Here is a 20,319-nt window from a genome sequence, read left to right as displayed (position 1 = left end):
TGTCTGCTATGTTCTTCTGGGTGCCTGCCCAGAGGACAGGTATCCAAAAGGCCCTCTTCTTGTGTAAACAGAAAAGTCTCATGCAAGAGGAATGGGACTGAAACTTGGCTAGCAGGCTGCCACCCTCCTGAGGGGTAGGGGGCATGACCCCACTGGGCTCACACATCAGCCCGGGTTGACAAATACTGACCTGCCAACACTCGCAAATGCAAACAAGCTGCCTGAAGATTCTTTCAAGATTCTTTAGTCCAGCTCTGTGCTCCTTGCATTTTGCTAGGGGATCATGAGATTCTCTGCTATTCAAGCCCAATTTTCTCCAGCTCCTGCTATGATGATCATGTCAACAAGGGAACTTTGTGGGAATTGTAGGCAGGATCTAGGATGTGCATTCTGCAACTGGCGTCACTCAGGACTGTTGCTCACATTTTCCCTTTTCAAATACCGAACCTGGACTTGCCTGATGTCAATCCAGAAGATCCCCAGGGCTTTGGGGTCAGGTTTGAGTTTCTTCCTGGGCCAGGGCCATGTGGATCACAAGCAATGTTTGTGGTTTGGAGACTAATTCCCTGAGAGGCTCCCCTGGCCATGGGCCACATTACAGGCTGGGGTGGGAGGAAACTGCCCAGTGCATTTATGGAGAGTCATTCCCCATCCCATTTATAAGCTTTGTGAGTCGGGTGGCTTCTGAAGGGAGGAGGGCTGTCCTCAGTTCAGTCATTGCTTCTCAGCAGAAGGGCACCATAAGGTGTGAGTCCTCTGTTGGCTCTGCATGCCTGCCTCACGCTCCGTCGTATTTAAACATGTCAGATGCTAACTTGGCTGTGGTCATGTCTCTATCTGAGCCCCAGGAGGGGAGTGAAGGTCTCATCCATCCCCAGGGTCTGCCACAGAGTAGATGTGATGGGGTTGAGGCTACATGGTCCTGGTTGGTGTGTCCTGTCCTGAGATGTATTGGGCCCTGTTTTTGACCATTGGCATGTGGCATTCTGCACGACCCCTTGGAAGTCTCTTGTGGAGTCTAAATGCAGTCCTTCCTGCTGTGATTTCAGCTGCAAGAGATCAACCAGACCAGCCTGGAGTAAGGAAGGAAGGGCCTTGATCCTGTTCCCAGTCTTATTCTTACCTTGACCAAACTCTTCACCTGTTTCTGGGCCTCAGTCTTGCCCTCCTCTAGATCTAAATTGTGAAGATTCTTTTTTTCCTTCTTATTTAATTTTAAGTTTATTTTTGTAGTGATGAAGTCTTGCTCTATCACCCAGGCTAGAGTGCAGTGGCAGGATTATAGCTCACTGCAGCCTCAACCTCCTGGGCTGAAGCGATCCTCCTGCCTCAACCTCCTCAGTAGCTGGGACTACAGGCACATGCCTCCACACTCTGCTAATTAAAAAAAAAGTTTTGTAGAGATGGGGTCTCACCATATTGCCCAGGCTGGTCTCAAACTCTTGGCCTCAAGCAATCCTCCTGCCTCAGCCTCCCAAAGTGCTGGGATTACAGGTGTGAGCCACTGTGCTTGGCTTTCTTTTTCCTTGTTTTCTTCCCTACTTAGTCCCTCTGAGCCAAAGGTTAGCTGCAAAATAGAATAGTAACTATCAGAGGGTTGTTTGAGAAAAGATATTGCTGCATGTAAAGTGCTTAAAGCATAGGCAGTTATGTAAGTGTAACTATTATTTCACTTACTGGAATTCTTTAGAAGATTTTTGAGCCCCCTGAAACAATTTTTTTTTTTTTTTTTTTTTTTGAGACAGAGCCTCGCTCTGTCGCCCAGGCTGGAGTGCAGTGGCGCGATCTTGGCTCACTGCAAGCTCCGCCTCCCGGGTTCACACCATTCTTCCGCCTCAGCCTCCCAGATAGCTGGGACTACAGGCGCCCGCCACCATGACGGGCTAATTTTGTTTTTGTATTTTTAGTAGAGACGAAGTTTCACCGTGTTAGCCAGGATGGTCTCGATCTCCTGACCTCGTGATCCGCCCGCCTCAGCCTCCCAAAGTGCTGGGATTACAGGCGTGAGCCACCTCGCCTGGCCAAGTTTTGAGCCCCTTTAAAGAAAGCTCTACAAAGTCCAAGGGTGGCTGAACTCCATCTGCCCCACCTGGAGTGAGAGTGACCGTAGGGCAGGAGGAATAAGTAGGCAAGCCTAGGGGTTAGAGCAAGGGCTCCTTAGCCAGAGGGCACCTCCCTAGTATGACCCCCAGCAGCATCTGCCCATCACTACTCCCACTTTAGCCCCATTCCCCATCGGTGACCCCTACCTCACCAGCACACATGGGTCTACCCATGTACCCACACTGCACTCACATCCACATGTACCCACAAATCTCCCTTTTTCAGCACATAGATGCACACATGTCCATATGTATAATCACACATTTAGAAACCCTCACCATCTCTCTCACACACACGTTTCCACACAGGTGCCTGGAATGTGCATGTACCTGGATGCAATCATATTGCTCCACTCGCAGTTACCTCTAGGCATTGAGCAATGCAGAATGAATATACAAACAACATGCGCATACACTGCACAGTTGCATGAAACCTGGACTCCCCATTTCCCTCTAGCCCCTAATCCTGTCCCACCTCTCCCAAAGAATAACAGAGTTGGCTGGGCACGGTGGCTCATGCCTGTAATCCCAGCACTTTGGGAGGCTGAGGTGGGTGGATCACAGGGTCAGGAGTTTGAGACCAGCCTGGCCAATAAGGTGAAACCCCGTCACTACTAAAAATACAAAAATTAGCCCGGTGTGGTGGCGGGCACCTGTAGTCCCAGCTACTTGGGAGGCTGAGGCAGGAGAATTGCTTGAACTAGTGAGGTGGAGGTTGCAGTGAGCTGAGCCTGCACCACCGCACTCCAGCCTGGGCAACAGGGTGAAACTGTCTCACAAAAAAAAAAAAAAAAGAAAAAAGAATAATAGAGCTTTAAGTTGGTAAGGGATGTTAGCAGCCACCTAATCCAAGCAATTTTTTTTTTTTTTTTTTTTTTGAGACAGAGTCCCGCTCTTGTAGCCCAGGCTGGAATCCAATGGCGCCATCTTGGCTCACTGCAACCTCCACCTCCCAGGCTCAAGCAATTCTCCTGTCTTAGCCTCCCAAGTAGCTGGAATTACAGGCACGTACCACCACGCCTGGCTAATTTTTTGTATTTTCAGTAGAGATGGGGTTTCTTCCTATTGGACACGCTGGTCTCAAACTCCTGACCTCAGGTGATCTGCCCACCTTGGCCTCCCAAAGTGCTGGGATTACAGGCGTGAGCCACCACACCCAGCCCCAAACATTGTATTTCATTAGCAGATACACTAAGGCCCAGAGATGGGAGGTGACTTGCTAAAGGTCACACAGTGAGATGTTCCATTTTCTTCACCATTCTGCACCCGGGGCATTATGTGTTTGATTCCTTCCCGCCTTGCTCCTCTGTCTGAGCCTGTGCAGGAATGGGGAACCTAGAGGGAGGTGAGGGTTGTGGGGCCGGAGTAGGAAGGAAGAGAGGGTCAGAGTTAGAGGGAGAGTGAGGGAGTGAAATATGGCAGGTCACTAAGGCCCAGCTAGGCTGAAGTCGGAAGAGGCAAGAAGTCCATCAGGACTGGAGTTGTAGTTGGCTTCTGAACTAGGGAGGGATGGAGCTGGTGCTTGAGTCTCAGGTCTGGACTCCTGACAGGGGCTGCTGCTGCTGCTGCTGCTTCTTGTTTTTTATTTTTTTGAAACAGGGTCTTGCTGTGTCGCCCACGCTGGAGGCAGTGGCGCAAACATGGCTCACTGTGCGGCTTCAACTTCCTGGGCTCAAGCTGTCCTGCTTCAGCCCCCTAAGTAGCTGGGACTATAGGTGCACACCACGTTGCCCAGCTAATATTTTTATATTTTATAGAAACAGAGTCTCACTGTATTGTCCGGGCTGATCTCTAACTCTGGGGCTCAAGCAATCTTTTCACCTTGGCCTCCTAAAGTGTTGAGATTATAGGTGTGAGCCACTGCACCTGGCCTAGGGCCAGCTTCTGAGTTGTGTGATGTCACAGCATAGAGGGCTGGTTGGAATGATTGATCACAAATTCTGGAACTTTCTAGGATTGTGTCCCGCTCAGAATTCCAACAGGGGTGGCTGAGAGACCTTGGTTTGATTCTAGCTTTTACAAGAGACTTTGTTCTTTTCAGTCCACTCACTTCTGGTCTCTTAATATTCTTAATCATTTCTAGTGCCCAGAAGGGTAGGGGTGGGGGACTCCCATTTCTGCTGTATTTTCTGGGTCTTGGACTGGAAGTTTAGAGATTCACTCTGGCTTAAAGATGTATGTTCAGGGAGTCACCTTGGCCCATAGTGGGGCTGAGCTGTCATCTTCCCCTTCCCCTACTTCGTCAGTGTCAATTTAATACTTCCATGCATGAAGGAGCTGAATGGCCCTGGTAACCACGGAGGTTTCTCTCTGTACTTGCAATGTCTGATCACAGATATAAATGTAATAAGAGGTTGGCCATAAGAGGCCCTGATCCCTAGAGGGACTTCTACTTTACATTCTGCAAAAGAATAACACTAATGATAAAAAGTAGAGTGACAATTTTGTGGCATGCACCATCTAAGCCTTTTACGTATATGAAATCCTTTAACTCATCAGCTTATGAGGTGGTTGCCCTTTCTATCATCCTCATTTTGGAGGTGTGGAAACAGGCACAGAAAGGGTAAATACATTGCCCAACCCACTCACCTAGGAAGGACCAGGGCCCAGCTTGGGGCCCAGGCAGTCTGGCTGGAGTCCGTGTCCACCCTCTATGCCACATCATCTTGCTATGTGCTGTTTTCTGTCTTTGAGGAAAATGTATCAGCTGTGGCAGGTCTCCAAAACCCCAGAGTGATGCCATTTAAAAAAAAAAAAGAAAGCCAACATCAAAGGCTTTTTGAAACTTTAAATCATATTCATGTATTCACCCCTTAAAGAATTCCAATAAATTACTTAGGCATGAGTCTTCCCTACCAAAGCAATGGGTGATGTTGCCTCAAGCTTTGAGTGATTGGTGAATCTGATTTTCATGATCCATCAGTTTGCAGATATGCATGAGATGTTTTCTGAGAGACAGCTGCAGTTTAGTGAAATGAGCACTAGCGACACACACAGGGCTTAAACCCCAGATGAATCACCCAACTAAGTGGGGGACCCTGCCCCAATTATTGAGTGCCTCTGAGTTCTGGCTTCTTCATCTGCAAGGTGTATCATTAGGGTTGTGTGGTTAAAGTTACATCAAATAGGGGCCTAGCACAACTCTTGGCTAAATCTGAACCTTCTGTGAGGCGAGGTATAGAAAACTGTACTGGAGACCCTTGGCTTGGCCTTTTGCTGCTCCATGTGACTTCGGGGACCCTCCCTAACCCCGACCCCTGAGGAGGGTAATAGAGACACAGACAAGACCCAGGTTGGCTACATTAATTTATTGAAACACAGATCAAGAGCAGAGGAGGAAGGGGAGAGGCAGGAAGGCAGTTGCCATGGGCAAGTTTCTGGTCCTGGCTCTTCCTGCTCCTGAGGCCCCTTCCTGTGGGTGCCAGCGGACTTCTTTCTAGGGTGGCGTTTCCCATTGTGGGGTGGCAGAGCCCAGAAGTGGGGGATCACACAGAGAAAATGCGAGGCCAGGAGTGGGAGGGGTCTTTCAAAGTGCAGGAGAAGTAGCTGAGCACTTGCTCCAGGCGCCTGGACTGGATGGGCCAAGCAAGGCAGGGCAGGAAAGATGCCTGGGGCCTGGAACTTGAGTTGGGGTGCCTAACATTTCCGGCAGCTGCTGCCGCAAGACCCCACACCCAGGGAGCTGATACCACAGGAGCCCACGCCGCAGGAACCCCCTCCGCAGGTGGTGTTCAATTGGCCACAGGGCGCACACAGGCCGGTGCTCACCGCCACGTTCCCGTTGCACGGAGCGCTGCAGACACTGCCAGTCACTGGCCGGGAGCCTGACACGCAGAGGTCCCCGCACACGACCCCGCCCCGGGAGCTGCTGACACCTGTGAACCCCGAAGGCTGAGTCAAAATTCTGAAGGGCAAGCCATCCTGCCTTCCTGACCACTGCCCCTGCCAAGACCTGAACTCTGGTATGAAAAGTCAGAAGCATCTTTAGTGGACAATTCTAGGTCCATCTAGTCCAAGAGCTGGGGTCTTTTGGATGTCTGACCCCAAATCCCTCCTGTTGTGATGCCAGCCCACTCTTTTATATTCAGTCTCAGTGACACTCCTTTTTCCAAACTCTGCCCTCCATCACAGGTAGTTAGTAAATCTGTCCACACTGGACCCCAAATACTCACAGACATTCACAGCCCCAATGCCTTCACATAGCCTGAGGGCAAAAGAGAAAAAGGCAACATTAGTGACTGCCCCAGAGTGGCTGAAAAAGCTCCCCAGTTCATAGGGTACGGTCCACAACTGGTCAATTAAGAACAGAGTCTGAGGGAACAGCTTGCCTCAGACAAACTCACACACCAGCCCTCCCCACACCGGAAGTGAATAATAATAATTTTTTTCCCCCAGAGCCCTGGCCATTGCTCAGCCAAGGCCAAGGGTAGGCTTGTGCCAGGGATGGGGAAGGGTGGTTCTGGGCCACCCTTGCTTGGACCCACCTCTGCTCCTCGCCCTCCAGCAGGCGCCTGTAGGTGGCGATCTCGATGTCCAGGCCCAGCTTGGAGTTCATCACCTCCTGGTACTCCCTGATCAGGCAGGCCATGTCCTGCTTGGCCTTCTGCAGGGCGCCCTCCAGCTCGGCCAGCTTGCAGCGGGCATCGCTGAGGGCCGCCTCACCCTGCTGCTCAGACTGAGCCACCGCGGCCTCCAGCTTGGAGTTCTGAAGAGAACAGAGAGAACAAGGTAGATTAGAGTCCCTGGGTCTCTCTGATGCTCATCCAAATGAGACCACACTCCCCACCAAGCTGGGAGCACCCCAGAACAGAGCCTCTTGCCTTCATCACCTGGGACTCATTGAGAGACCACGACCAGGGACTCTACATTGACAAAGGGGCTGGAGAATGAATGCTGAGATCCAGATAGGGCACACATAGGCTGTGTGACCATGGTTAGGCCCTCGGTCTCTCTGACCTTGGGCAGAGATGCCCCATACCTGGCACTTGGCATTCTCCACCTCGGCCGTCAGCCTCTGGATCATGCGGTTCAGCTCGTTGATCTCCTCCTTGGTGCGGCGCAGGGTCTCCCCGTGCCTGATCACCGTGGCCTTCATCTCCTCACACTGGGGGAAGTAGAGATGCTCATGAGGTTCAGGGTGGGACCTCCCATCCATTCAGGACACCACAGATGATTTTGCAGGTTGTACAGTGCTCAGCCTGTGCAGCCACACATGGCAGTCCTGCCCTGCCACCCCAACCTCAGATTGGCAGCCATCTTTTCTCATCCCTGGGGACCAGCATCCCCAGAAAAGGAAGCCTATTTAATAGATACCTCACATTCCTCCCACCGCCACGTCTAGCAGGCAGGAGTCCTGTGCCACTCACCTTGCTGCGGTACCAGGACTCGGCCTCGGCCCGGCTGCGGGTGACAATGTCATCGTACTGTGCCTTGATCTCGGCGATGATGCAGTCCATGTTCAGGTCCCGGCTGTTGTCCAGCTTGACAACCACAGAGGTGTCTGAGATGTGCGACTGGAGAATGCGGATCTCCTGCAGTAGGTGAGGGCAGTGACTTTAGTTGAGAACACAGCCCCACCCACCATGTCCTGACTCCACCTCCTCAAGGCTTTCTCTGGTCCCCAACCCTGCCCCCTCACACAGCCTCAGGGACTGCAACCTCTACCCACATCCTGTCCAACACTCCCACCCCCATCTCTCCTCTCTGCTGGCTGCCAGGTCTCTGCCTGGCCCCTGAGCCCGCACCTCGTCATACAGCCGCCTCAGGAAGTCGATCTCCTGGATCAGGGCCTCCACGTTGGCCTCCAGGTCTGACTTGCGGAGGTAGGCGCAGTCCACATCCTGGAAAGGTGGGGAGTGTTGGAACTCAAAGGAACCTGGTGATCCAGCCCCCAGACTCCTCTCTCTGCCCATCCATTCCATGTAACCAGGCGAAAGCAGTCCCTGGTGTCCCATTCCCATGCCTTTCCTCCCCTTCTGCCCTTCCTGGGATGAGCTGGCATCCTTTGTCCCTCTGATGACAAACCCTGTTTGCCTTGACCATGCCTCACCAGCCTTTCACCCCTCCTTGCCCTCCTGTCTCTCCCTTCTCTCGTCTCCTGCTCCAGGAAGCCTGCCCAGACTGACCCCCCAGCTCTCACACCCTGACCCTTTCCTGTCCCCCACAAGTGCTCCAAGAGCCCAGTGGCTGCTCTTGGTTCTTCTCCATCCCCCCTTACACCCTGGGATTGTGTCTCTGCCTCAAGGTCAGACTCCCCAAAATGCTAGACAGACTGCACTGTCTCTCAGCAGAGACATTGTATCTGCTATGGCTCCAGGGGCCTCAGCAATAGACCACAACCTCTGGAGCAGAGCAGGACACACAGAGGACAGTGCAGCCATCCCCTTGCCCAAGGTAGGTGCTGGTAGATATTCCCAGGTCATTGCCCTTTGTCAAGGCCCTGGATGCTCCATCCAGTGACCTGCACCTGGGCAGTCCTAGCCTGCTGTGGAAAGGTCATTGTGCCCCACACTGAGGTTGAGACCCCCTGTGTGTCCCCAGGAAGAATCTGTCATTCTGAGATCCCACAGATCTGTGTTTCTCAATCCTGTGTCACTTGCCTTCTTCAGAGCCACAAACTCGTTCTCAGCTGTTGCTCTCAGAGAAACCTCCTCCTCATACCTGAGACAGAGCAGAGGGAAGAGAGGAGAGGTCAGAGCAGGGCAGGTCTCTGCAGAGCCACCATCACATCACACTTCATCACAGCCATGGGGACAGCACTAGAAACACTTCCACACAGCCCCAGCCTGGCAGCCTAGCTTAGTCCTTTCTGGTTGGATGTGAGATGTGTCTGGGATTCTCTATCCACTTTGAACTGGGGATGGAGAGTGCTCATCTGGGACCTCCCAGTCCTGTTCCCAAAGGGGCTCTGAGGTCCCCCAGGAGGCAAATAGGACTCAGCCCCCAGCCCCATGCTGGGAGTAAACAGCATGGCCTCCCGGAGACTATAGCCCCAGGCTCCCTTCACTGGTATCAATCCCAGCTTAGGTGTGGGACCTCCTGGACCTGCAGACCTTCAGGACTCAGCACCCAAGGCAGTGGGACACCCAGAGCCCAAGACCTGTCACTCATGAGAGACCCTGGGCTCACATCTGACAGGTGCTACAAGTATAGGGGCTGAGGGTCAGGAGAGAAGGCCTGGACCCTGCAGAGGCTCCCTCCCCACCCAGCGCAGGGGAGAGCTGCTGGGTGATGTGGTTCAGGGAAGAGAAGGCTGAAGTGGGACAGAGACAGGTCATGGGAGTCACAGCCCTCCTCTTACACAGGTGTCTGGGCAAAGATTCCACAAAGGAAAAGACCCCGCCACCCTCGGTCAATCTAGTGGTCATGGCCACTCACCCTACCTGGGAGTTCTTATTGTCTAATCCAGTGTATTTAACCTAAACCCCATTCCTGTGCCCAGCATCCCTCTTGCCCGCACTCACTTCTTCTTGTAGCCCTCCAGCACCTCCTGCACGTGGTTAAGCTCTGAGGCCAGCCTCCCGCTGTCAGCCTCCACGCACTCGGCCTCCCGCCGCAGAGTCTCGATGTAGCCCTCAAACAGGGGCTCCAGGTTGCTCTGGCAACACTCGCGGTTCTGGTAGAACTGCAGCTTTGTCTCCAGCAGTTTGTTCTGCTGCTCCAGGAAGCGCACCTGCCATTCGGGGTGGGAAGGAGGGGCAGATGGTGTCTGGTGCCCCAAAGCCAGCTCTGGGGGCTCACGGGGGAGGTGCTTTTATGGGAACCCCCAAATCTGGAGCTTATCTGAGATTGAGTAGAGGGGGGCAGTGGGAGACAGACAATTTCTGGATTTCCTGGTCATGATCTGTGTCTAGATTTCCCACTCAGGAGTGGAGCAAGGGCTGGGTGGTGTCAGTGCCTGCTCCCTGGGGAGTTGAGTGACCCCCCCCCCACCCCGCCCCCGACAAGCAGATGAACAGAAGTGGAGGCTCAGCCCCTCACTATGAAACTAGGTGATCAGCAACCCTCACAGGCAGAGTACTCAGGTTCAGATCACAGATGGGATTTCTGGGGATGGTGCCAGGAAGAGGGCGTCACAGGCCATCTGGAAGGGAGCTCAGATCTCCCAGCCCTTCCCGTGTGTCATCTGGAAGTCAGTGCACCCTACTCTCTCACCCTGGGGCTGCCCAAACCCCTCTGAGTTCAGCAGCAGTGGTCACATGCCCACCTCCCCCAACTCCCTGATGTCTAGCTTGTGCCCCAGAGCAGCCCGGCCACACTTTTCCTTCACAAGCTCCCTCTATCTGAACTGTCAGCTGAGTCTGCATCTTGAGTGCCTGTGTGTGTCTGTTTGTGCATGTGTCTGTCTGTCTGTGTGTCTGTATGCCTCGCCCATCAGACTGGGATCTCAGGCAGGCAGAGGTCTTTGTGCCTCTGACTCCATCCTTAGTGCCCAGCCCTGGCTGTGTAGGTGGTGGGGGTTCAGGAAGGGTGTGATCCAGGACACCCACCTTGTCGATGAAGGCCGCGAACCTGCTGTTGAGGGACTTGATCTGCTCCTTCTCCTCCTGCTTCACGCACTGCGCGTTGGGGTCGATCTCCAGGTTGAGGGGCGTGAGGAGGCTCTCGTTGACCGACACGGTGGTGATGCATGGAGGGCTGGGCCCGCACACGCCCCCGGAGCGGTAGCCGAAGCTGCGTCCGCAGGAGCCGGCCCGAAAGCCTCCGCACACGCTGTGGCTGCCGAAGCCCCCGGTGAGGCCGCGGTAGCAGGAGATGCCACGGTAGGGGGCGGCGGTGATGCAGCAGCGGCCGGGCCGGGGCCCGCAGGCCGAGATGCAGCTGAAGGCGCGGCCACCAAATCCTGATCCGCAGGTCATGATCCTCCTGGACGTTTGGGTTGCAGAGGACAGGATAGGGGACCTGGAGTCCTGATGGAAACTCCAATGTGCTCCTCAGGGCACCGCAGCCCTATTTATGCGCAGATTCTGAAGGGGCTTGGCTGTGAAGATGATGTTGGGGCAATTTGCGCTTTATGGGCTTGGGTGGTTAGCCAGGTCCAACGCCTCTCCAGAATGTGCTTTAATGGGGGAGTGGCCTGCACCCTCTTCTTTGTAAAAGATGTCAGTCTTGGGCTCTGGGGGAGTCAGCATGTTTCATCTTCAAAGTGTCTTGCCAGCAGGGCATTCCTTCATCTGCAGGCATTGGGAAGGGAAGGGGAAAGCAGAGGAGAGGACGAGAAGGAGGGGTAGAGCCTGGCGAGGGGGAGAGAAGGGAGGCCAGGTGCTGGGAGAAACTGGGAGGAGGAGACCTGTGTGTTAAGTGTGATGTGGGGAGAGGGGTTTCAGGAAAGGCTGAGGCATTAATAAATACCATCTCTCATTTCCATCGCAGCTGTGGCTAAAGTGCTCCTGAAACACAAATCTGGATTTCCCCATCTCCAGATTTTTTCAGTTGGCAGCTGAAAACCATCTCACTTTTCCTACCATGGGAACAGTCAGCAGATTATTAAATATTTGTCTTTTATCTTTTTTATGATGAAAGCTTTCAAATATTGAGAAAAATTGGAATAATACAACACACATGCATTGATGCTCCACCTGTTTACCCCGATTCAACAGTTAACATTATACCATATTTGCTTTCACAGTTGCCCAATTATTTGAGTGGCAGAAAGCATGGCATGTCACCCTTAAATACATCAGCAGGAATTTCTTAAGAATAAGGAGAGTACTATTTTCTTATTCAGGAAAATTAACAATAATTCCAAAGCACCACTTACTATTCATCTCAGATTCAATTTTCCTAACTGTCCTAAGGATTTTAAAACTACATTTTACATAATTTAATTTGTGGCTCTAGCCCTTGTATTTTCTATAAATTAGAAAGTAAATCTTGAGCTGGGATGTCCAATTTGGTAGACAATAGGCAGATGTGGCTACTTAAATTTAAGTTAGCAAAACTAAATAAGTTAAAAATCTAGTTATTCAGTTGCACTATCCACATTTTGAGTCCTCAGCAGCTACCTGTAAGTAGTGCCTATCTTATTAGACAGTGCATATAAAGAACACTTCTTTATTATTTATTTTTATTTTATTTATTGTTTATTTTCACATAAAATTCTGTTGGACAGCACTGGGCTAGAGGCTGGACTAGGTTTAAATTAAACATTGTTGTGCCAGAATACTTCATAACATATGCTGTGTAACTCTTATTATATCACCCTAGGAAGCATAAAATGTCAGATTGGTGATGCTAAATTGAATCACAGCTGGGCGCAGTGGCTCATACCTGTAATCCCAGCACTTTGGGAGTCTGAGGGGGGTGGATCACCTGAGGTCAGGAGTTCAAGACCAGCCTCGGTGGAGGAATTTAAGACCAGAGATGGTGAAACCCCGTCTCTACTACAAATACAAAAATTAGCCCGTTATGGTGGCACGTGCCTGTATTCCCAGCTACATGGGAGGCTAAGGCAGGAGAATTGCTTGAACCCAGGAGATGGAGGTTGGATGACTTCAGTACATTTCCGCCTGTATTAGGAAAAACTGTGTAGAGAATTAGAATTAGAAAGAACTGTGTAGAGAAACATAGATCTTAGTTTGATAAGAATGTTTCTTTTTAATTGGTCACCTACTATGTGATCATCATTATATATCGTAAATGATCTCTAATTCTCACATCAATCATATGAAGTATGTACCATTATCCCCATTTTACTGATGAGGAAACCAAGGGTCAGGGAGGTTAAATAACTTGCCCGAAGTCTCCCAGCTGGTAAGTGACGGAGCCAGGAGTTGCATTGCCTTCTCACCTATAAGCTGTGACAACCCCTTGACTTCCTAATCTTTGGATAAGTTCAAGAGGGTAGTGAAAGTTGTTTACAGGGGAGTATCTGTGAATTTAGGGTGTGAGAGAGTCCATCTAAGGAAGACGGGCAGACTGAGTGGGTTGGGATGGTTAGAACCATGAGGGGTCATTTAGGGACACACGGCGATGTGAGGCTACTTGGGGGCTGGGAAGGAGTAAGAGTTAGATGTGCAGCCCCGCGTGGCTAAGAATTGAAGGACGGGGTGGAAAACATCAGTTTTAGTTATTTGCATACCTCTGGTATATGGCAATACTTTGATAGACTGTACTATGTTCTACTTACCCAATGAACCACCCCCCACCCCAATAGAGCAGGTCCTAGAAAAATTAGCTCGTAAAGTACAGAGGTTTGCATTAAATTGAGGAGAAGAAAAGAGAAGTGAAATGACCTGGCTTATAGCCCCCTGGAGCTGCTATGCTTCAAGGACAAAGGCAGGCAGAGTAGCCTTAGGGAATGAGAACAGAAGCAGGATTGATGGGAAAAGAGAGGAGAGGAAAAAAATAGAAGAGAATAGGGCTCTCAGGGTATCTGTGCAAAACATTCAGAGTGTGGCCTTGTGACAGGACAAATGTGGGAGGTCACAGACTGTGTTGAGCTATCTGGTCACCCCAGAGAAGAGTATGGCACCTGCTGTCCCTTTGTGAGTTCAGGGCTGCTGGGCCAGCACTTCTGAAGCTCTTTGTACCCTCATCTGGAATTTGGGGCACTGCTCACAATTGAGCAGTGATGTCCCCAGTAAACCAGAGGTTGGGTGTCCTGAGGAGCACTGTGACTCAAAGTACATCTCATCCACACTTCACCTTTTCTACCAGTATAACTCCTTATAAAAACAACATGTATAAACACAAGCTAATTACTAATGGCTGGTCCTTACTAAGCAATTTTAAAGATGTAAGAAGCAATTTAAAACAAGGTATGAAAAATTCAAATGTGACACCATTTCATTAAACTTCAGGAATTAATTGCTGCTAATTTTTGAAGACCTAAAAGGACATTCAACTTGTTTTCTTCAGAGTGAAAAAACTTTGTCATGGGGAAGGGAGGAGGGGAGGGAAGGTGGCAGGGAGGAGGGGAGGGAAGATGGCAGAATCTCCACTCTATGGTCTTGGCTCTGGCAAGGTAAAGAGGATAGATTTTAACTTTGTGGAGATAACAATTATTTTTATTGTGAAATATTTCAACACAAAAGAATGCATAGGTGGTTAGATCTGTAGCAATACCTACCACATATAGGAAAAAATAGAACATGCGTGTATTTCAGGAGCTTCCTATGTACCTTGTTCTGATTGTACCCTACTCCTTCCCGGCCTAGGGTGACTCTTCTCCTGCATTTTGTGTTTAATTATTCCTTTGCTTTTCTTACAGTTTTAGAACCAATGCACCCATCTTGCAATGACATATTGTTTCTTTTTCCAGCTTTTGAACTTCACATAAATGGACTCGTGTTGCATGGATCCTTGTGCATCTGGTTTCTTTCATTAAATGTTGCTTCCTGTAGCTGTCCTGTGTTCATTTTCACTGTGGATTGCACTCATTGCATGGCTATACCACAGTTTATTTGCCTTTCTACCTCAATAGCCACAAGGTTGTTTCCAGAGTTCTGTAGATTGAACAGAGCTGCTATGAACATCCTTTCTCATGTCTTCTGGTGCATTTATGCAAGAGTTTTTCTGGGGTATGTGGCTATTTTTTTTTAAAGTTATGTCAGTAGTAGATGTTTCATGTAGAAAGCTATTTTATGACTATTCTTCCAAACTTAATAATAAAATCTTTTGATGTTCATCTTACACCATACTAGATACTATTTTAAGAGTCCAACATTCATTAACTCATTTAATTTTTACAGTTGCCCTCTGAGGTTGGTGTTATTATTCTCGTTTTATAGATGAGGACACTGAGGTCTAGGGAGGTTAAGGCTCAGGTTGTGTGTTAGCAGCAGAACTGGCACCCAGAGCCTGTGTGTCTGATCCCAAAGGAAGGGATGCGTTTGTCCCATTGCACTCCCTTCTGTACACCATCGGCCATCAGTAATAAGTATCACACAGTAGCTGGTGTTTGTACATAACATAAAAACACAAACACTCATCTTGCCCCATGCCCTCTGCAGGGCCCTGCAGGTTGCTCTCAGGGTTCAGGGCCAGAGAGTATAGGAGAGCTCACCCTTGTTCTTGGCAAGCTTCCAGTATTAAGAGAAAAGCAGGGACACATACCCAGATAATGAACAAAAATGGAAACCCTGCAACACATCAATGTGTACAAATGTTTTCTTCGTGGATATATTCCAAGGGCTTGGCACATAGTAGGTGCTCAATAAATATTTTTTGAATGAATGAAAAGAATACCAGCTGCATATTAAGTGCTGAGTAATGGAGCCATCAAAGCTTGGTGGTTTATTGTGCAAAGCTTTGTGGTAGGATAGGGTGAGGACACATGAAGCAGATGATGTGGCTATTCCTGGGGGTGGGGGTGGAGAGGGGTGACCTTCCTTGCTGGGGCCTGAAGGATGAATGAAGTGAGTGAGATGTGTCCTTCAACCAAGCAAAGTCCTTGGCTTGGGCTATAAGGGGTGGTGGGAAAAGTCAGCCAATGAGAACAAGGATCTTGAAGGCCTTGGGGCAGAGTAGAGAACAGGTGTCGGATTGGAGAAGGAAAGAGAGAAGCAAATCGGAGGAGATTTCTAGGAAAAGAGGGAGAAAGAAATACTTGGTCTTAGACTATTATTCTCAAGGGTGACTTAGAAGAAGAGAAGAAGAATGCTGCATGGGTGGAGAAGAAAATGAGGGAGAGATCTTAGGAGATAGTCAGGAAGAGGAGGAAACTGGAGGACAGTGGAGGAAAAATGGGAGAAGATCTGGGAAGTATGGTGGAAGGGTCACTCCAGGGATGAAAGAGCAGAGGAGGAGGAGGTGGATGGGGGAAGCAGCACAGCACCAAGGGAAAGTGTGTGTAGACCCATTGGAAGAGGTGGGCACCGTAGTTCCAGATTTATAGTAATGAACCCTCACAGGGCAGGGACATGGAGCGAGGGAGGTGCAGGCACTCAGCTGGTTAGTGGGATGAACGTTACCAAGGTGGAGCTTTTGAGTCAGGCTCCAGCCCCACCCAGGCATCCTACAGGGGCCTTCTGGCCCTTTGTCCAGTGGGACTCCTCTCTGGTGACGGGAGCATGCAGATGCTCCAGATGTAGAGCCTACAGGCTGCCTTCCAGCCCACAGCTGTGTAGCAGAGTCTCAGGGATGACCCTGTCCCTGCTTATGAGGGCTGTGCCTCAACCAGCATTCTCCCTCTCTCTCCACTGTCACAGTATCTCATGATCCTCTCCACTCCTGCAAGGGCCCACAGGATCACCTGTTGTCCACCCACTAGCCCTGTCTCATTGTCTGTCACTGTGTGAAATGCTTCCATGCACATCTTCTCATCAACACTGTCCTGCCCGCCTTTTGCCTAAAGCTTGTCCTCACCCTTTCCAGGGAGCCTTTCTTGCCTTTCCCGTCAGACTAGCTGCAATTGCACATTGTCCCAGAAAGTACACTCTCAGCAGTCATTGCATTCCTCAGTATCTGACAGTATGTATGAAAAGTAGCCCTCTTTAGACTTCTGGCCTTTCTCATGAATTCGGATATGCTCTACCAGACTGGGAGCTCCAGAACCCATGTTTCCTTCCTCCTCTTAATGCCTCCTTCCCTCCAAAATTAAGACAGGATTGAGCATAGAGCTAGGAAATATCAGTCACAAAATCCCCGAGTCCCCCATCTGGAAAATGTCGTCTAGTCTAAGCAATCAACTATCTTGAGGAGTCTGCCTTATAATACCCTCCAGGGAGCAGAATGAACCGAAGGGAGCACTGAACAAGAACTTTCTAATGTTAAAACCACCTAATTTGCCCATTCTTTACAAGTGCCCCTTGAAATAAAGGTCCACTTGGGCTAAAAGAAGAGATTCTGATCTCCAGATCTGAAGGTCTTTTGGTTCCACCACAAAAATGGTGGCCACTGCAGAATAAGAAGTGTCTTTCTTTTACTTAAAGCCTCCCTAAATGGAAGAGATAATGCAAGCTCCTTTAGAAAATAATGACTACTTGTCTTCTTCTGGGAAGTGCTTCCTCGACTCCAACTTCCATTTGTCCATCTGCAATGAAAGCTTGCCTTCTCTTGCTCTCATTGGAGCGCCATTATACTTGGATGAATTATCAAGGCCATATCCCCCATCCTCAACCTCATGAAATCCTCTGGCTACTGACCAATCAGAAGGTTTTAGGATCAGGCAAAAATAAAGATGAATGAGTGTGCCATCATTTAATTTATAACTGAGGATTTCTGATGGTCTGTTAAGTCCAAATAATAAATACATACTTATGAATTATTCACAGATTACAGAATTTTTAGATTATCCAAGCCTCTCTTCTCATCCAGCAGTATGGTTACCCAAGGATTGGTGGTGTGTTCCTTTGCCAAAGAGAAGAGATTCTCTTTGGACCTTCTCTGAGGCAATCAGGCTGGAGCAGAGACTGAAGGAGGGGCATGTGTTTTGGGGTTCTTTTCGAGGACAAATGGAGTAACCATGGCCAAACTTCTCAGATCCTCTGCCCCTTGGACTGGCTCCCACTGTAGAATACAGTAGATAACATTTATTGAGCATTTTCTATGTGCCAGGTGCTGTTAAACATTGTCCATGCATTATTTCATTTAATCCTTCTACAAGTTCTTTAAGATAGGCAGTTAATGAAAACTGGACACAGATGGCTTAGGCATGTGGATGAGTATATCCCATCAATGCTGTTGATATGTCTGCAGCAGCAGCATCAGCAGCAACAACAACAACAACTAATATGATTACACACTTAGAGTGTGCCAGGCTTAGTTCTCAGTGATTTACATGGATTAACTCTTTTAATCTTTACAACTTTATGAGGTGGGTACTATTATTATCTTCATTTTAGAAATCACGAAATGAGGTACATGGAGGCTAAGTAATTGCCTGAGTTTACACAGCTAGAGAGTGGCAGAGCTAGAATTTGAAACGAGGCAGTTTGGAATCTGAGTCTGTGTGCTTAACTAATATGCCATGTATTCAAACTTTTTATTTATTTATTTATTTTTATGTTTTCTTTTTATGGGTACCTAATAGTTATACATATTTGTGGGCTACATAAGATATTTTGAGATAAGCATAAAGTGTGTACTGATCAAATCAGAGTACTTGGAATATCCATCACCTCAAACATTTATTATTTCTTTGTGTTGGGAACATTCCAAGCCTACTCCTTTAGTTATTTTGAAATACACAATAAATGATTAACTATAGTCATTCTATTGTGCTACTGAACACTAGATCTCATTTCTGTTATCTAACTGTATTTTGTACTCATTAACACGTCTTTATCTTCTCCTCCCCATTACCCTTCCCAGCCTCTGGTAACCATCATTCTACTCTCTATCTGATGAGATCAATTTTTTTAGCTCTCGCATATGTGTAAGAACATCTGAAATTTGTCTTTCTGTACCTCAGTTATTTTCCCTAACATAATGTCCTCCAGTTCCATCCATGTTGTTGCAAATGACAGGATTTCATTCCTTTTTATGGCTGGATAATATTCCATTGTGTATCTGTAACATACTTTCTTTATTCATCCATTGATGGACACTTAGTTTGATTCCAAATCTTGGCTATTGTGAATAGCGCTGCAATAAATGTGGGAGTACAGACATCTCTTTGATATATGAATTTTCTTTCTTTTGGATGTATACCTAGTAGTGGGATTGCTGGATCACCTGGTGGTTCTATTTTAGCTTTTGAAGGACACTCCCTACTGTTTTCCATAGTGGCTGTAGTAATTTACATCCCACTAGCAGTGTACAAGTGTTCCCCTTTCTCCACATCCTTGCCAGCATCCATAATTTTTTTGTCTTTTTGATAAAAGTCATTTTAATTGGGTCGAGAAGATAATCTTATTGTGGCATTGATTTGTATTTCTTTGATGATATGTTGAGCATTTTCAATATACCTGTTGGTCATGTATATGTCTTCTTTTGAGAAATCTCTATTCAGATCTGTTGCCCATTTTAAAATCAGATTATTTGGTTTACTTGCTATTGAGTTGTTTGAGTTCCTTATATATTGCAGCTACGAATTCCTTGTCAGTTGAATAGTTTGCAAATATTTCTTCCATTCTGTAGGTCATTTCTTCACCCTGTTGATTGTTTCCTTTGGTGTGCAGAAGTTCTTTCAGCTCGATGTGATCCCATTTGCCCATTTTTTGCTTTGGTTGCCTTTGCTTTTGAGGTCTCAGTCAAGAAATCTTTGTCCAGGCCAATGCCCTAAGCATTTCCTCAATGTTTTCTTCTAGTAGTTTCATAGTCTCAGGTCTTACATTTAAGTCTTTAATCCATTTTAATTTGGTTTTTGTATACAGTAAGAAATAGATATTTCAACTTTTCGGCTGCAACTATAGTAAGAAATAATTTTACATGGTGACTGAGTATGCACATACATATATATATGCCATACAACTGAAACAAAAAGGGCATGTAACAAGTTATTCCCATGACATATGGTGCAATCTGTTATTTTCTGGTCTATTCTACTCTATTTGATTTTCTCATAATCAATTTCATTAAAATAAAATTCTGATTGGTTCAATTAGTGGGTCAGAACATGAATTCTGAATCAACACTGCCCCTGAGCCCACTGCTTCCTAATGATTGTAATGAAGCCCATCTGCTCTGTGTTCTGGAGTCCACTGAGCATGTACACATTTCTGTAACTCTAAGGCAGTAGTAGGAGGGAAAGCCTTAACCTATTTCCCAGGAGAGTCAAGTGCCTTCCCCTAGATCACACAGGGGTACTCAGGGCAGAGCCTTGGTTCCTACCCAACCTTCGTGAGTTTAAGACCCACACTATTCACACTGGATGGATGGCACATACAAATACAGATCTGTTCTCTGGCACCTGCCAAGGGTACTGACAAACTTCTGTGCAGGAGTTTCAAGGAGTATAGTGCGGAAAGCAGCAGGGACTCAGGGGATGATGGCAGGGGCTGGATGCTCTCCTCATGTGGCTCTATTTGATCTCATATTCTGAGCCAGATACTGTATAGATGCATAACAGTGGTGCTCATCCCAGACCTTCTAGGCCCTGGAGGTTACACAGAGGCCTGAGAGGACATCCAGACATTCAATCCTTGTCTAGGGCCTTGTGGGAGGTAATTGTGCTTTCCTGGGGCCAGTGGGCTAGTGTGTGCTCCTGAGGCCGCATGGGACACTCTGAGGGAGGGAATGCCTCCGCTCAGCCGAGGCTGGCCAATATGACCTAATAAGGTGGCCTGAGGACTAGTCTACTTGCTAGTTGAATGTGCAGGTGAGGACCCGCGAG

The 20,319-nt window shown here is 48.4% G+C and overlaps 1 protein-coding gene across 1 annotated transcript; it reads right to left on the bottom strand.

Annotated features, from left to right (window-relative positions):
• Positions 1-5,395: 5,395 nt before the first annotated feature.
• On the bottom strand, positions 5,396-12,380 carry LOC101152583 (keratin, type II cuticular Hb1). Its single transcript, XM_019037989.3, has 9 exons — positions 10,592-12,380; positions 9,566-9,774; positions 8,702-8,762; positions 7,847-7,942; positions 7,469-7,633; positions 7,081-7,206; positions 6,587-6,807; positions 6,275-6,306; positions 5,396-5,977 (listed from the first exon to the last, which is right to left on the bottom strand). Exons 1-9 carry the CDS (start codon positions 10,958-10,960, stop codon positions 5,739-5,741), a joined length of 1,518 nt encoding a protein of 505 aa, XP_018893534.2. The 5' UTR covers positions 10,961-12,380; the 3' UTR covers positions 5,396-5,738.
• Positions 12,381-20,319: the final 7,939 nt, after the last annotated feature.

Source organism: Gorilla gorilla, chromosome 10, assembly GCF_029281585.2.
Source record: "Gorilla gorilla gorilla isolate KB3781 chromosome 10, NHGRI_mGorGor1-v2.1_pri, whole genome shotgun sequence".
In the NCBI taxonomy this organism is placed as follows: Eukaryota; Metazoa; Chordata; class Mammalia; order Primates; family Hominidae; genus Gorilla; species Gorilla gorilla.
The sequence above is the reverse complement of the archived record's forward strand: the minus strand, read 5'-3'. Positions and strand labels throughout refer to the sequence as shown.

Excerpts from the sequence above, each read along its gene's own strand:
- LOC101152583 (XM_019037989.3), bottom strand. The coding sequence starts at position 10,960 with ATGACCTGCGGATCAGGATTTGGTGGCCGCGCCTTCAGCTGCATCTCG. Across the intron at positions 9,775-10,591 it reads TCGCGGCCTTCATCGACAAG|GTGCGCTTCCTGGAGCAGCA; the intron begins GTGGGTGTCCTG and ends CCCGAATGGCAG. Across the intron at positions 7,634-7,846 it reads TGAGGCGGCTGTATGACGAG|GAGATCCGCATTCTCCAGTC; the intron begins GTGCGGGCTCAG and ends CACCTACTGCAG.